Source organism: Coffea arabica, chromosome 8c (genome assembly GCF_036785885.1).
Source record: "Coffea arabica cultivar ET-39 chromosome 8c, Coffea Arabica ET-39 HiFi, whole genome shotgun sequence".
NCBI lineage: Eukaryota > Viridiplantae > Streptophyta > Magnoliopsida > Gentianales > Rubiaceae > Coffea > Coffea arabica.
The window spans coordinates 33,459,992-33,477,301 of record NC_092325.1 but is presented as its reverse complement, the minus strand read 5'-3'; the positions used below and the strand labels follow the sequence as shown (position 1 = coordinate 33,477,301).

Genomic DNA, 17,310 nt, shown 5'->3' with positions numbered 1-17,310 from the left:
TGCCCGGGTAGCATATAATAAGTTGAGTGAGGAAGAAATGAGGAAGCGAAAGGAGGAGTATTTGAAAGAGAAAGAAGAGTATGAGAAAGAAATGGAACGTCTAGGAAAGCCGATATTGCGAAAAGCACGGGTTCAAATCAAGGTAAATACACGGCATGATTCAGCAAACACTTAATGAAACTTATATTAGTCTAACGCATATATTTAAAAAATGGTGTAGAATCAGAAGTACACTATCCGATGCTCGCCAAAGCAGATGTCAAGCTTAGTTTCACGAATCGATGAAACTAAGAAGCAGTAGATTAGAGACATAGGATTTGGAGGGCTGCTAGACATACAGTGTCACTGGATTCCTAGTGGCATAGCTACCTGGCTTGTTGACAACTTTAATCCGATATTGAGCAGTTTAAATGTACATGGAGATGGTGTGCTACCTTTAACGTCAAAGGATATCAGTTTAATCCTGGGGATACCGAACGAAGGTCCCGTTCCAGTTGAAGACACCGATACAACCGAGGTTGGGGGAACTGGACCAAGTCGTAGGACATACAAATGGAATGAGCTCCCAAATGAGTTGATAGCCATGAATGCAGGGGAAGAATTCTTAAGACTATTCGTGGCATTTTCTTGTGGATGTCTACTGGCTCCAACCACTAGAGCCGAGCACAAAATAAAGGTTTGGAACTGTACGCAATTGGTTGATAGGGTAGCCAGATTGAACTGGGCTGAGTATGTGAGGATCGTATTATGCAATAAGGTGCTAGAGGTGCAAAAGAAAAGTGAAAAGCAGCACCAATACGTTGGCGGTTGTATCTTCGTTCTGCTGGTAAGATTAGACAGTTGTAGTCATGACGAAAATATGCTATAATTGTTACACAGTGCACCAGAAAGTCAATTAGTTTTGCGTGCCTTCATAACTACTGTCTGTATTTCCACATTTTATCGAATTCAATACGATGGATTGATTAGATTATGCTCAAATGAATGCGTCTACGATGATGTTTTAACAGTGTGGTCAAGTTTATCCACAGTTGAATTAATTACTGTATTGTATTGCAGATTCATTATCTTGATCGGGTACAAATACTGAAGCATAAAGTGTCGAGGACTACTCCGCGAGCTAAGGCATGGACAGATGCTCTGATCTCTGAAAGGGATGCACTTGAGATTAAAAATCTTGGAGCTTATGGAAAAGGAAAACTGGTAAAATGTTATATATTGTTGATCTCATTTCATATAAAAGGTAGTGATCTATGTATTGTGTGGCTTTTCCATTGAAATGGTTGGTTTAATTTGTTGTTAAAGATTGGACAATATGATCCGGAAGATAATGAATATGATGGCCAGAGTACTGAACTACCCCCTGATTTGGTAGGGATACTGATGAACAGCGGGCACGCCGATATCGGTGTAAGTGGGTCTGTTCCATGATTTAATGAAATTTGTTGTTTGATTAGACGTAATTACTGCATATTGTAAGCAACATTATTGGTTATTAATAGGCCTATCAACTTCATTCATGTTGTAGTATCATGTTAATATGTGATACCAATCCCAATATTACATCCCTGTCTACAGAGTTATTAAAAATTAAGTCACATGAATGGAAATACAGAAATATAGTGATCTCTTGGCCAATCATGTTATAAATGTATGAAATTTCAATGATCCCGGGTGACCATTTAATTTTTTAGTATATAAGTTACAGTTATAGAACCTATGGCCGCAATTCAAATGTTAAATTAAAAACCTTTGCGTAAATGTACTATTGTATATGCATGTATTGTATTCCATTGTTGAGAGCATGTGGCTCATTTATGGATTGATAATTTCATCATCTAACTGCAGGCTGAGCTAAATGAGCTGTATAACATTGCTGTTAGTAGCCAACGAAGGATATTGAAGATTGCAGAAATCCTCTCCTCTCAGCCGAGAGCAAAAGCTTCCACTTCTGGGCCTGAAGCATTGGACAAAGGAAAAAAACCTGTACAGGAGGACTATACAATGCACAAGAGTCCTGATACCGAAGAAGAGCCGGAATTTCAATCTGCCGAAGAAGGGGCCAACGACGAGGATGATGATGCTGAAGAAATTGATGCGGAAGGGTCTGATGAAGACGAGCATAATGCAGCGCAGGCCGAGAAAAACGATGCCAATACGAGAACAAATATTGAAGGTATCAAAGATCCAGAGCTGAATGAAGATGTAATGGACGTGGAGAACCAATTCCTACTTCATCAGTCGTACCCGATAACATCAATCGCGGATTGGAACAAGGGACCACTATGACAACAATTGCGCAAGGAAGCATTATACAGCTTCAAGAGCAAGAGCAGGAGCAATACAGGTCAAATGTCATAGAACCTGCCGAAGAGGGTCAATGTACGGTGCAACCACCTTTGCACGCCAGTGCATCGACGTCACATCTGCTTGAGCAAGAAATACCACGAAAGTTGCGATCATATGGTCGAAAGCGGAAAGGTTGGTATACTGTTATTATTCACACAGATGTAATTCAAGTAGTATGACTGTAACATCTATTATCATATACGGTAACTGTGTTTATACCATCATGATGCTACGTACACGGGTCTGAACTCTGGCTTGTCATCATCGAAAACTTGTTAAGCATACTGTCATACCCTGTCCGATATGAAACACATATGAAGTTGATGTAACAAACGTAATTAGGCATATTATGAAAGTATGACTTTATTCATATTAAGAAGTTAGTGTGTTTCGAAAAATATTAGTTACATTGCAATGTAAAATGTTACAAAATAGTTATTGAAAAGTTACAGTGTGTTTAAAAATTGTTACCAAAAAATTTGGTAACTTATAGATTAAAAATTAGTATGTTTGAAGAATGTTTACAGTGTGCTTGAAGTTTGTCACAAAATAGTAACCTAAAAGTTACAGTTTGCTCGATTGAATACAAAACTCCATATTCGCGGATCGTTAGTCACGGAATTTATTTTACATTATTGTACAATAGTTACCGGAAAGCTATTTCATAATTAATGCAAAGTCCGTAATTGAAGAATTTTAGTTACGAAGTGTTTGTAACTTGTTACATGAGTGATTATTTAGACGAAAGTTGAATGTTATTGGAGACTGTTAGTCATTATAATTAATAGATAAGTTACAGTTTCCAAAATTAAAACATAACTCCATATTAAATGATTGCTGTTTAAATGTGTGTTTGTAGGTTGATACTCACTTATTTATTGGTCAAAGTGCATTTGAAAACTCTTAGAAACAGTTAGTTTAGCATACTGTTATGGTGTGATTGAAATCTTTTACAAATTAGTTATTGAGAAGTTAGTGTGTTTGAAAATTTATCACAACTGTTTGAAAAGTGTTAGTTACAGTGTGTTTGAAGAGTTGTACAAATAGTTCAACAAATGCAGTTACATTGCATTTGAAAAATAATCAATTGGTGTTTGATGACTGCTAATTGCATTGTGTCTGAAGAATGAAGCAAAATACCTTATAATTTGTTAGACGACAACAAATGAATGTCATATGAAATGCATGTTATTTGTCTTTTGTAGGAGGCCTTGACGTTGAGGTGAAGCACAAGTCTACACGTGCAACAAAGAAGAGCACTGTTCTGCGGTCAGCAGAGTTCATTCTACCAGCACCTGTGACAGTTAGCCTATACGAAAAAAATGTGGCTGCATATGCATGGGATCCGGACCAAAATCCCAAGTAAGATTCTTGACAAAACTATTAATTCGATCTTGTGATCCATTCACTACAATAAGTACGCGTGTGGTTCATAATAAGATGGCATAGAAAAACAGATTGAATATGGATGAGATTCGAGTTCATATACATTAGTCAGATTTTCGTGTTTTGGAGTAGGAGTAATAATTATTAGTAAATCGTTTAATTGTGTCCTGGATGTGATAGGGACATACTTGTTCAAATGTATCAATTTTCGCTGACTCGGCTTGACTTGAAGACAATGGAAAATGGGATGCATGTGTCTAATCGGGTCAATAGTTCATTACTTTTAGTCAAAAAGTTTGATTATGTATCTATTGATTGGAATAGTCATACGTAAACTCACCCAAGCAACACTCAATTATATGTTTTGATCACCATTTGCCATTGATTAGGTGATTGATATGTTTGCCCGTCTCATGAATTGGGGTGGAAGAACTGCCAAAATTAGGAAGATTGAACGCTACATCGTAGAACCTGTTGCAGTTGTGAGTTTGAAATTTAGACTGCATCCTACAGTTGTGTTAAAGTTTTTCATCATCATATCTGAATTGGTATTACGATCCAACGCACCATTATTAATGTCTTCTATGAACCTTTCACTCGGCTATGTTATTGGTTGCAGGAAGGAATTTTAAAAATGGGAAAATTCGACAAGCTCTCTGATGCCAGCTTATCTGCTAAGCTTCTAAAGCTCTTCAAGGTTCGCAATAACAATACGGGGGTTGATCCTGCAAATTGTGATTGGGTATGCAATTATCAGTTTTAATCCAAAACTTCTTATGTGACTGTTAAACATTCAAAACATAGTCATACTCGGTTATGTAGAATGACCTGTCTGATCTTTTCATACCTCATTTGGCGCAGATACTTGTGCCAGTATGCATAGAGGGGTCTTGGTTTGTCTACAGCTTTGGTGTCTCAGAGAAAGAAGTGCACGTGCTAGACCCTGATAGCAATCAAGCAAAGAGCAAAGACATTAATGTACTGAATCGACTGGTATGTTGGACAAATTGCTAAATGCATTACACGACATGACAGTGACACATTAGTGGATTGTAATCAGTTTTACATAATCTTTGGTGATATAGAAACGTTCACTGGGTTTGGTCGTGGCGGCAAAGTTTGGCAAGGAAATTGACTTCTCCTGTTTCGGATTTTCTGTTGCCGATGTCCCTCATCACTCACCCAACAAAGTGTAAATAGTTTGAGTTCTCCCGTCATTATTGTTAGAGCGTGTACTAAGTTTTTTGTCCAACATATATACCATAACTGACTAATGAGAAGACAACGTGACCAGGTGTGACAGTGGTGTTTTCGTTATGACATTCCTAGAGCATTGGAGCGGAAGGTTGGCTGTTCGGCTTACAGAGGTATTACAATTGATATCCCTTTTCTCCCTACAATCGATCTGAAATTGATTTAATGCTTGTTACCTCGGCACTCAACTATACTAATTCCTACCTCTTGTGCTGATAGGAAAATGTTGGCAAGTATCGAGTGCTGTACACAGCTCGATTGTGTAACTCAGCGGAGAACTCAAAGTTTCCGGACAGCTTCGCAAACCTGCAAGTACCTAAACGGGCGCAGTTGAATGTTGGTAATGCCTGATTTATAAGTATTTATGACTGGGAGAGAAGGAAATTCACAAAATTGCATTTGACGTGCTTTTGTATATTATTACATGTCTATTACAACTTTTGGATTGTTGTAACTAATTTTATTATGGAGTCTACTCAGAAGGACCTTTGTTTTGAGACAGTAGTTTTATTTTTCTGGAGACATTAGCATCAATACTGATTAGCAATTTGTATCGTGGTGCTGTTTATTTATCATTTGTGGCCATAAATTCTGAATTTAATTCAGATTTTCTGTTGACACTAGAATAATGTCCGTAATAACATTAACGGAGCATTAACTGGTTCAATTGTGTCGTAAATCTATGGTTCAAAGATGCTCGTCGTGACTCTGTGCCAACTATACTGCTACATACATTGAACAATGTGTAACTATAGAACAAGCGCCCAATTGTAAGGCTATTAGTTCGTTATGCAATTGGATGTAACTTTTCAGTAAATAATTGACATATGAACAAGTCAGTAAATAATGCAACGATTCATTTGTCTGGTTACTCAATAGTTGTGTATCATCACGTCAACTACTGCTACAACTCACGACAAGGTTTGAAGTGTTTTATCTTCAGTGTAATAGAATTGTTGTAATATTCTAAAGTACCACCCTTAGTCAAAGTACCACCCAATATTCTAAAGTACCACCCAATTGGGATAAAATGTGTGAATTGGGATTTTACAATCAAGCCGGCCCAAGAATTTAAAATTTATCCCTCTCATTTTCAACATCCAGATAAGTCTAATGTCATATTAAGCCAATTGAGAAGTTACAGTATGTTTGAAAAACTATTAGTTACATCGTATTTTAAGATTGTTATAAAATAGTTATTGGGAAGTTACAGTGTTTTTAAAGATTGTTACGAAAAAAATTATTTTGGAAATTACAGATTAAAAATTAATAGTGAAGACTTTTTACAGTGAATTTGCAGTTTGTTGCAAAATTAGTTATTGAAAAGCTACAGTTTGAAAATTAATACAAAACTTCATATATAAAAGCTGGTAGTTACAAAGTGTTTGGAGGTTGTTAGTCAAGAATTATTGGAAAGTTACAGTGTTTTCAAAGACTGTTACAAAATAGTTATTTGGGAAGTTACAGTTTCAAAATTAATACAAAACTTCATATTTGAAAACTGTTAGTTACAATGTGTTTGTACGTTTTTACAAAATAGTTTTGGGAAAGTTATAGTGTGTTCGTAGAATGCTACAGAATAGTTAGTTGGGAAGTTGCAGTTTAAAAATTAATATAAAACTCCATATTTGAAAACTGTTAATTACAAAGTGTTTGTAGGTTGTTACAAAATAGTGTTTGAAAAGTTATAATGTGTTCGCTAACTATTACAAAATAGTTAGTTGGAAAGTTGCAGTTTGAAAATTAATACAAAAGTCCATATTTGAAGTCTGTTGGTTACGAAGTGTTTGTAAATTGTTACAAATTAGTTATTGGGAAGTTACAGTATGTTCGAAAACCGTTACAAAACAGTTACTCGCAAGGGGATAGTTTGAAAATTTTTACAAAACTCCATATTTGAAAATTTTTAGTTACGAAGTATTTGTAGGTTGTTACAAAATAGTTATTGGGAAGTTGAATGTTATTAAAGACTATTACAAAATGCTTCAATGGGAAGTTAGAGTGTGAAAATTAATACAAAACTCCATGTTTGATGATTGCATGCTACAGTGTGCTTATAGGTTGTTACAAAATAGTTATTGTGACAAATGACGAATGGCATGAAAATAAAATAGTTTATTTGAAGACACTCGAAAATGGCGGATACGGGGCACAAACGGTTGCAGGTGCAACCGTTTGTGCCGGTTGTCCTCATTTTGCACTGCGCGTAACATTGGTTAAACACGATGTAACTTTTGTTTCACAGGATGCATTTTCACAACAGATAGTTGTGGTCACAACAGATAGTTGTGGGCCCCACACTTGGTGCGGAAATCGAGTTATATGGTGTAATCTCAGCGGCACAAAATTTTGAGGGCAAATCTTGGCCCTTAACCGTGCAGGGACGGTCATCCGAAAATGGCATGCATGTGTCGAATCGGGTCAGTAGTTTATTACATTTATTCAAAAAGTTTGATTATCAATTTATTTATTGGATTAGTGATACGTAAATCCAATTGTAACAGTCAATTACATGTTTCAGGTTTTGTGTATGTTTTCAAAAAACATGTTACTTATTCTATACTTACTAATTATCCACAATTTAGTTACTAACTTATATCGTTTCTTGCCACATATTAACTCCCACCTATGTGTTCGTCCGTGTTAGCTCATGATCGACACACAACCATTACTTCAACAGAAGGTTAAAACACAAAAGCTTATGTGACCCAAAAAGAGTTTTAGATCGTTCAAATGTCTTCATCGAGCAATTTTGGTGGCGGATCTATTGAGTTAAGGTACCAATATCGGTACTGCCACTGCGGAAAAAGGGCTGGGCTGAAGATCGTGGAGTCACAGAAACCAACGAAGGGGTTGCTGTACTTCGTCTGTGAAGGAAAAACTTGTGCTTTTTTCGCTTGGTGTCATCCAACAGGGAGGAATCATGAGCAAGTTCAGGCTAACTACTGCCCTCCCTCACCGAATCGACAAGCAATAAGTAGAGAAAGCTCCTTCGACAGTCCCGGAATAGTGCAAAATGAACCAAACTCTTTCCCGTATCATGTGCATCGAATCGAACAAGATATTCGACAAATGAAAACCTTCATGATGATATCGGTAGCGGTCGCCTTTATGTTGCTCATAATAGCAATTTTTCGCTGACAACACTTTCAATTTTTCGCCCCATATGATATGAACTTCGCCTGTAGTTTGTCGGAGATGTATCCTTCATAGGAAACGTTACACTGACATCCTTGTACTGTTGACTTTCCATTTTGGCAGGTGATCTAGAAGATAGAGTAAACAGTAGATGCAGTCGTATAGTTGTATGAAACTGGTGAAGTCACACTATTAGTTTTTTGTGAAGTTATATGATTGCTCTTTTATCTGAAATCACCTGTGTTGTTCAATTATTTTGTGTTAATGACTCCAACCAATTGAAACTATTCATTGTATAATGATGCACAGATGGTTACCTTAATTGTAAATTATTACAATTCGTACGTTCTTACTTACAGTTTTGTTCGTCCTAAGTTACAACATTCATAAAATTAGTTGTAAAATTGAAAATCTTTAATAAAGCATCAGGAGCAGAAGGAGGTGCTTATTCAGGTACTATCACATTGTGGGTCATTGAATGATCAAGTATCTTCAGTTTTACACATCTGACTCTGGGCCAAAAAACTGACATTCATTGTGAGATTTTGTGCACAATATTTTGCTAATTACTGTGTATGCACAGTGTTGAAATTAAGGTCACTAATGTGTAACTCAGTATTCACATGGGTACCCTTAATGTTGCAATACAGGTCTTACCATGATAAAAATTGCCCAATTGGTATTTTATTTTCTGATGCTGATTAGTGACACGACGTAACACTTATTATTTTATGTATCGATACTAAAAATATAGTTCAACAAATTTTGTCCATATGATTGACAAACTGTTCATATATTGTTACAATTCATAAGTTCTTATTTACCTCTTTGTTCGTTCTGAGTTACAACATACATAAAATTTCTGGTCGAATTTGAAATCTCCTATAGGGCATTGGAGCAGAAGGAGGTACGAACCGCTCATAGAGGTAGTAAATTTGGGTCATACACTGACCAAGGTCATAGAGTGTTACACATCTGACTCTTGGCCAAGAAACTGTTGTTTTGGGCTGTCATACCTCCCTGTGACAGTGTAACTGTGCATGCACAAAGTGAAACGTACATGAATCTAATGTGTAACTCTGTATCCACGTGACTCTTAAAAGTTGGTGGACAGGACAAAAACATGATAAAAGCTGCAAACATGTGTTGAAGTCTGTAAACGATTGGCAACAGCACGTAACACGTATATTCACTGTCGGTACTACAAATCTGGCCTGGAAACGTAACAAAACTTATCCGACATGGTTCAGGCACTGCATGTGCGTCTACAGTCTCTTCTCCCGTGATGTACTAGTTGCCCTCATATGCGTTCGTGAAGATCTCACTATTTTAATGAGATGTTCGAGAAAGTCTCGCTACACAATGTTTTGGGGTTCGAAACGATCATCGTAACTATTCTCAATAGATACTTAATAAAGTGTCTAAGAAATTTAATGTGTCAGTGGGAGGAATTATCGTTTCTGCCAAGGGCAATACCACAAACAAGAGAAGACGAAAGATTCATCGAACATTAACTAGTTGTATTATCACTAGTTGTAATATCGGGGAATATCTAGTTGGAATATTATCCAGTTTTAAATAGAGCAGACGAAAACCTCCTGATTGCAAATTCATTAGTTATAATAAATTGTAACATACACCTAACTGGTTGTAACGAAATCCGTACATAGTGAAACGTACAAGTCACTGATGTGTAACTGTTTATCCACATGACCCTTAATATTGGTGTACAGGTCATTTCATGACAAAAAAATGACCCAATTTGTTTTATTGTGTGAACAGATTTGACACAATTCAATGGCATGCATCGAACTCTACAGCTTCCACTGCCACGACAAAATTGTTTGGCCTGGAATGCGTTGTCCAGTGATTTTTACCACATTGTGAGGGTCCTGCGGACTATAAAAGGGTACGGTTGCAGTAGTATATCTCTCAACAATAAAAATTTTTCCGTCCACCTTTCATTACTACACAAATATTTTCCATTTTCAATAACTTCACACTTCCCATTTCATTGTACTGAAGGGTGGCAATGAACCCGTGCATGAAATTTATTATTAGTATTCTTCAACCCTCCTCTAACCTCAATTGCAGTGTCATCAATAGAGGGTTCACACAGAAATCAAGTTCTTGGGTACCAAATAGCAGCCAGTAGCTTGCATGATGTTCGAGAAGATCTCCCTAATTTAATGAGATGTTCGAGAAGGTTTCGCTACATCAATTGTTTTGGGGTTCGAATCGACCATCTCTATGTTCTCAATAGACACTTACTTTAAGTGTCTAAGAAATTTTATGTGTTAGAGGGGAGGACTTATTGTTTGTGCCAAGGGCAATGGTGCAAACGAGAGAAGAGGAAAGGTTCATCAAATATTAACTAGTTTATGTATCACTAGTTGTAATATCAGAGAATTTCTAGTTGTAATATCAGTAGTTTTAACTAGATAAGACGAAAAACTGCCAATTGCAAATTCATTATTTGTAATGAATTGTAACATATACATAACTGGTAGTAACTCAACATGCACATGGAGTAATCAAAATTTGTTGCATTTTAAATATTAGATACCCTACTTTCAAATTACTTGTTTGACGAAGTATCATGTTCTTCTGCGAAACTGTTACTTATTATGTGGTCATGTGGAACCAAGCCAAGCCGCCAATTGTAAGTTCGTTTCTGTACTGAAGTAATACCTATTGAAGTGCCTGTAATGCTATCTGTAATACTCATCGTTAATACAATTGTAAACAAATTGTCTAAATTTTAACATATAGGCAAATGACAAGGTCCCTGTACAAGCACATCAATAAGCGATAACAGCTTATTAACGTCCTGTAACGTACATATGCTGGTGGTAACTTCTTGTTACACTTGAAAAGTAAGGTGACTGACGACTATTTGGGTATTCCCCTGACCCAATTATTGTTGGAGTACAGGTCATGACCCCATCGAATTAAACCATTATTTCATCCACACACTATACATTTGACTAAACGTTGAGTCTATTCTCTCGTTAATAGGTGGTTGCCATGCCTTCATCTACTCACCCAGGAGTACTATCCCGTGGAGAACAACATGAAATGACATAGCAAGCAGTTGATCAAGTTGTCAGAAGAAACCATTTACTATGCATGATCTGAAATAGGTACTCTATTAAAAATTTCTACCTTTTTTTTCTCCCACCTAATTCTTTATCAGTAGATCCTTCTTTTCATCCAACCAAAAAGCAGTAGGTATTAGCATAGTCATGCAATCCACAAACGAAGGATCACAGACAAGCTCACCATCAAATGTTCGGCAAAAAAGACGGAAAGTATCGTTGGATCTAACAAATGCCATAAACAAGTACGAAACACCAGATGGGAGGATTTTATATGGTACCAAACTCGAGTTCAGGAACGCTCCACTTAACACCAACAACTCTCTGGGACTAGCTGGTCACATTTTTAAAAATACCGTCAACGATCATCTACCATCTGACTATTTCGTTATGGACCATGAATCCATATGGGAGCCTGTTCGTAAGCGAAGAATGGAATTAGCGGTATTTTGTCGCTGGCATGGCATCCGCGTCCCGAGAACAAGGTTAGCGGATCTTGTTATAGGACCACAAGCCAATGATGCAAGCGTATTACATAGACTACAGCGAGAAGTTATGCAGATGGAGCGTAGGCTTCACAGGTTCCACGAGATCCAAGCCGTAAAAAGACATGGTATTGGAAAACATTTTGATGTTCAACACATTTTAGCAGATCCCATGCTTATATCGGACCCGGACCTATCTGATTTTACTGAATCAAGCGACGATGACTTTCAAAGGTACATACCCCACTGTCTAATGCATGACGGCGTTCTCAGGTGTTGTATGGGATACAACTGATAACAAGGGATGTAGTCCAATGTTCATCGGGGTAGCGATAAAACTATACTCATTATAATTTATACTCAAACAAATTGCTTACCATATTTGGATATTAATCATGCCTGTTTAACACTCGTAACTGGTTGTAACGTAACAGTAACATATCCCTAACTGGTTGTAACCCATTGTGTACTGTTCGTTCTTCCTTTTTGTTGCATTCTAAAACTTCATTTTAACGTTACAAATTAGTTCTCCAAGGAATCATTTTCTTATGCGCACCTATTACCAACATGTGATTGTGACCTGCCTTGACTATAGGTTAATTAACCTAAAAACTTGCAATACCAATTGATGTGCCTGTGATATATCATGTCAATAGTGCACTAAATTAGTCAAACGATGCAAAATAAATGGCGTAAATGATAATATTTTTATTAAAAAAGCCCAATAATAATTCGAATTTATCATCGTAACAAAATCAAGACGATTTATACTTTAGATTGTGTTATCTTATACATCGTACCTTTGGCGGTGCGATCTATGACAATAAATACGTTATTAAGGTATGCAATTCAATGTAATAGAATTGTATACATATTACGACAATCATTCAACTGTTATGGTCGATTTAATGAAAAATATCCGATCACAAAAAACACGTTCAATTCTATTGTAATTACTTCAATTTTCTACCAACTTTATAATTTTCTAACAATTTTATACAACCCAATACAAACTATTGATGACTACTAACACTAGATTGGATTACAATTGTAATCCACTTGTCTAAATTTGAAAAGAGTGAAACATTGATGGTGCCTGTACAACCTCGTCAATAAGTTGTAACAGTTTATTAACTGCTTGTAACGTACATATGCAGCATTCTCAGGTTGGGACAACCACTTAATGTCTCTTTCAAAAAGTATAGTTACACATCATTCATCAACCTCATTCTCGGGAGAGGCGACGTCAACGCGTAGTTGCAATCCCTGTGTGTTATTTCTTCCCTGAAATGCGTAATGATGGCAAATCAACAAATATTATTAATAAAACATACGATTAATGATATACGATGTCCAAGTCTCGAATTAATAACATTACATAAATATGTGCTGTAACGATAAAAGTTTGTCATCTAAGGTGATGGTGCAAATACATGATATGCATCAACATCACAGTGTGTTGAAATTGCTCCACGCTCCTCCTACATTATATAGTATAAGTAATCGACTGTCAACAAATCATTACCAGTGCCTATATTACTCACTTATAAAGTTAAATTGGACTAGACATTATAACAAAAATGATATATCAGACCATTAACACATCTCTGACGGAGTTATGGTTGGAAAAAATAGAAAATTTGGGATGCATCCATTCTGTACGAACACTTGCAGGAGGCCCCTGATTAACCAAACGGTGGACCTTAGAATAATAAAAATTAATACGTTATTAAAGCGAGCATACGTTAGCCGTTAACTGCATAATTTGCATGATTTGACAGCCTTCGAGTGCCCACCATTACAATTAAAGAAAAAAAGGTAGTTCTACTACATGAACAAGAAGGTTTTTATTTTAACTACTACATGTATACATACCATTTGACTTTTATCGATATCGGGAGCAACAGCATTTGGAGGGCCATTCACTGTCTGACTCATTGAATGTGTCTACAAGTTTCGTATGGGCCAAATCATTGTATAAGACAAACAAAATACGTATATCAGAAGGGATGACGGTCGTAACAACATTATCACACAATGTAACATCAATGTAACTATTTATGCTGTTAGAAACATCCAAATAAAAGCAACAGTCGGTTCCATTTTATACTAACCGAAACAGAGTCAATAGATGAACGACATCCCATAAACATGTATTCCTCAAATGAAACCGATGTCGGCTCCGATTCTGAGACCTACAGTATTGACACGGCAATAATATTATTTCATAATGAATGTTACCTAAACTTTAGTTAATAGTATAACAATAACTTGTTTTAACATAAATGTTCCCTAAATACCAAAATTTGATCCATACCGTAGTCTATGTAGTTCTTGATAATCTAGATTTTCTTTTTACTCTGTCAAATTTATCGACCCAACTTCGCATCACTCTACATTTCTTCCCACCGCCTCATTTTTTAATGCCTCTTGTGACTACTGCCTCCCCCATTTCACTTACAATTTCAATTTTATCCCGTTCCTCCATATTCAGATTTTTTTTATTTTGCAAAGGTTGCTCTTTGCTTTCTGAGAGGAGGAGCTCAACTCTCTTTGACAAATCGGATATGACAGTGATTGCTACTTTGCTGGTGTCCTCCGACATTGCTGCTCGAGTTGCGACCTTAATCATGGCTGGAGCGAACTCCCGATAACGAGTTGAAATCATTACTTTAGGATCAGCCACAACTTCCTGTCCTCGCCGATCAAAACAGTCTCCAGCCCGAGCTCTTTTTGTCCATCGACTCTTAATGTATTCAGGAGAAATTATTTTTATGCCCACAGTATCAAACACCTTCAACGCGTGCCCACATAAAATGCCTTCATTCTCGTATTTTTTGCAACTACAACGTACACTTAGATCATTCCGATTGAATACCACTATTCTTTCAGGTCCTCCATCATACCTCATGACCGCAAACTCCACAATAATCGCTGCATCTTGTTGTCTCAACATAATCATAGCTGTTGACTCACCATATTCATTTTGGAATGCAACAAACATGGTTGGTGAATACGTCTCTGATGCATGCACAAGCATAGGTGTTTGTCTTAACCCGACCATGGGGAGCTTTTGCCTCATTTCATATTCTGCGATCAGTTCATTATGTCTCTTTTCATCAACCACCCGGTTGAAATGTCTGAAGAACTGCACAAGGTCATGATCCAATTTCAAATGATTTTTAATTGCTGCATTTAGGCTTTCGCTAAGTTGGGTGCTTCGCATTCCCGCGGTCCATCTTTCTTTCATCATGCACCTTGCCCATTTATCACGAATTCTATACAACCCGGAGAGCCATTCATTATTTTCAAGATTGTGTTTCTTCACCATTGCCTCCCACACCTTATTGAATTGTTCCACTTCTTCAAACTCATACATGCATGCACCAAACATGTATGGAAGATCACTATTTTCCTTGTAGTGATTGCCAAAATGTTTCATAAAATTACGCCTTATGTGAAACGTACATAGACCGTGAAATGTTTCAGGCATAACAACTGAAAGAGCCGCTGCCATGGCATGATCTTGGTCGGTTAGTATGGTACTTGGACGCTTTCCGCACATTGCTTCTAGAAATGTACCAAACACCCATTTGAAAGAATCTATAGTCTCATCATACATAAGGGCAGCACCGAATATCACAATCTGCTTATGTTGGTTAAAACCCACAAACACTCCAAGTGGCCGGTATTCTTTATTCGTTTTGTAAGTTGTGTCAAATGTGATTACGTCTCTAAAAAATTTGTAGTCAATTAACATTCCTGCATCAGCCCAAAAGATATTCGTTATCTGCTCTTCACAGTCCAGCTATACGGCATGAAAAAATGATGGATTCTCGAGTGTTTGCTCTTGAAAATAATTCAGCATGCTACTTGCTTCTCCATATTTCAAACTCCTTTCCCGTTGAGTACGAAAATATCTTTCAGGTCTTCCCGAGTATATCCCACATTTCCCATCCCACCTGCCTCCTTTCCCATAAGCTCATGGCTCTGTTTCAATGAAAGTCCAGCGTCCTTGCTTATTTCAGCTTGAAATCCTTGAGCCTCGCTTACTTTTCTTTGTGATGGCATCATATGCGCACATTGAGCAATGTGCAACTCATGGTTATGCTCTAAGACAAGGTCATGCACACGGTACTTCATTGTCCCTCTAAACAACACGATAACCATTTTAGCTCCATACCCTGTTTTCGTCGGCGCTCGTGTCCTCTTTGGCATCACATCACCTTCGTACTTGCATTTCACACCTTTCTTGCGGCAACTATATCTCCTAGACGTGGTCACGCCGTCTTTGTCCTTATTCAGATAGTCTTTACGTACACTGAAACCCATTTTAAAGGCATACTTGTTGTAAAAATTGTACGCATCCTCTTCACTGTTGAACTCCATTCCTAATTCAGGGGTCCTATTTTCTGCCAATTTGCTGCAATTCATTACTTCTGCTCCTACCAATTATGTATCAAACACCCTAATTTGCAACATTTCATGAATACTATGTACATAAACGACAATATAAATGTATATTACCATTCATAATGTGTTATGAATCACACATTACTCGTATATCAAATCCTATTATTACGCTTATCAATATGATTAATGATTCACATTACCTTACTTTTACTCTAAGACAACGGCATTATCTATGTACAAATACAACTCCATGTACACTAACTTATACGGACTGTAATGTATTGGTCACACGATGTAAGTCTATCTTAACTATATGTACATCCACACTGGTGATTATATTTTGATTCTAGATTCTTTAGCTCACTGGACCTTATGTCATTCGTTAATGACAATCGCATAAGCTAACTCCACATTTTCTACTATTTCTACATTTTGAGGGCCAAACAAGTACTTTCTACTAATTGTAATATATTTATTATATCATGTAATTGACTTACAACACAAGGTTCACCCATTTATTATTCACATATGTGTCTTTTCCTCTGCTTCACCTCATTCAACTCTACGCCTCCATTTTATACATACTGTATGGTCAGGAGAGGGACAAACTAATATTGCTCCATGAACATGGACCAATTACTAAATGCACAATGATTCATATCAATTGTAATACGGTGGCTATAACATGTAACTAATTTACAACAGGATGTATATTCATTCACTTGTTAAATGTGACTTTGTTTCTCTCATCTTTCCCTAATTCCGGCCGACGGTTTACTTGAATACATAACCCTAGTTCTTCCAAAAACTACTATCCCATTATAGTCCATCACTAAAAAGTTGAATGCTCAAACACACACACAAAAATACGGTACCACACAAACAAATACAGTACAACTTCACTATTTTTCTATCATCTTCATATTATGTCTTCAGTGACTCTAATTTCATCCTTCCTTTAACAGATGTGCATTTGGGTGACAAATTATTGGCCACAGTTACTGACATGATTCAGTCATGTTACCTTGGTCTGCTAATACACTTCACGTTTCACCGCAATCGGAGACGTAGCTGCTTCTGCTATTAAGTTGAAGGACAAAATCTGGTTTCGTGAGATACTGAATTTCCTCTATTTGCTTCTACATTACCGCCGCTCTTGCACGCATTCAGAATACATACAACACTCT

General features: G+C 36.9%; 1 protein-coding gene across 1 annotated transcript; it reads right to left on the bottom strand.

The window, feature by feature from the left end:
* Positions 1 to 12,922: 12,922 nt before the first annotated feature.
* LOC113705917 (protein FAR1-RELATED SEQUENCE 5-like) lies at positions 12,923 to 16,144 on the bottom strand. The gene is made up of 5 exons (XM_027227821.1): positions 15,623 to 16,144; positions 14,172 to 15,518; positions 13,825 to 13,905; positions 13,586 to 13,657; positions 12,923 to 12,994 (listed from the first exon to the last, which is right to left on the bottom strand). Exons 1-5 carry the CDS (start codon positions 16,142 to 16,144, stop codon positions 12,923 to 12,925), a joined length of 2,094 nt encoding a protein of 697 aa, XP_027083622.1.
* Positions 16,145 to 17,310: the final 1,166 nt, after the last annotated feature.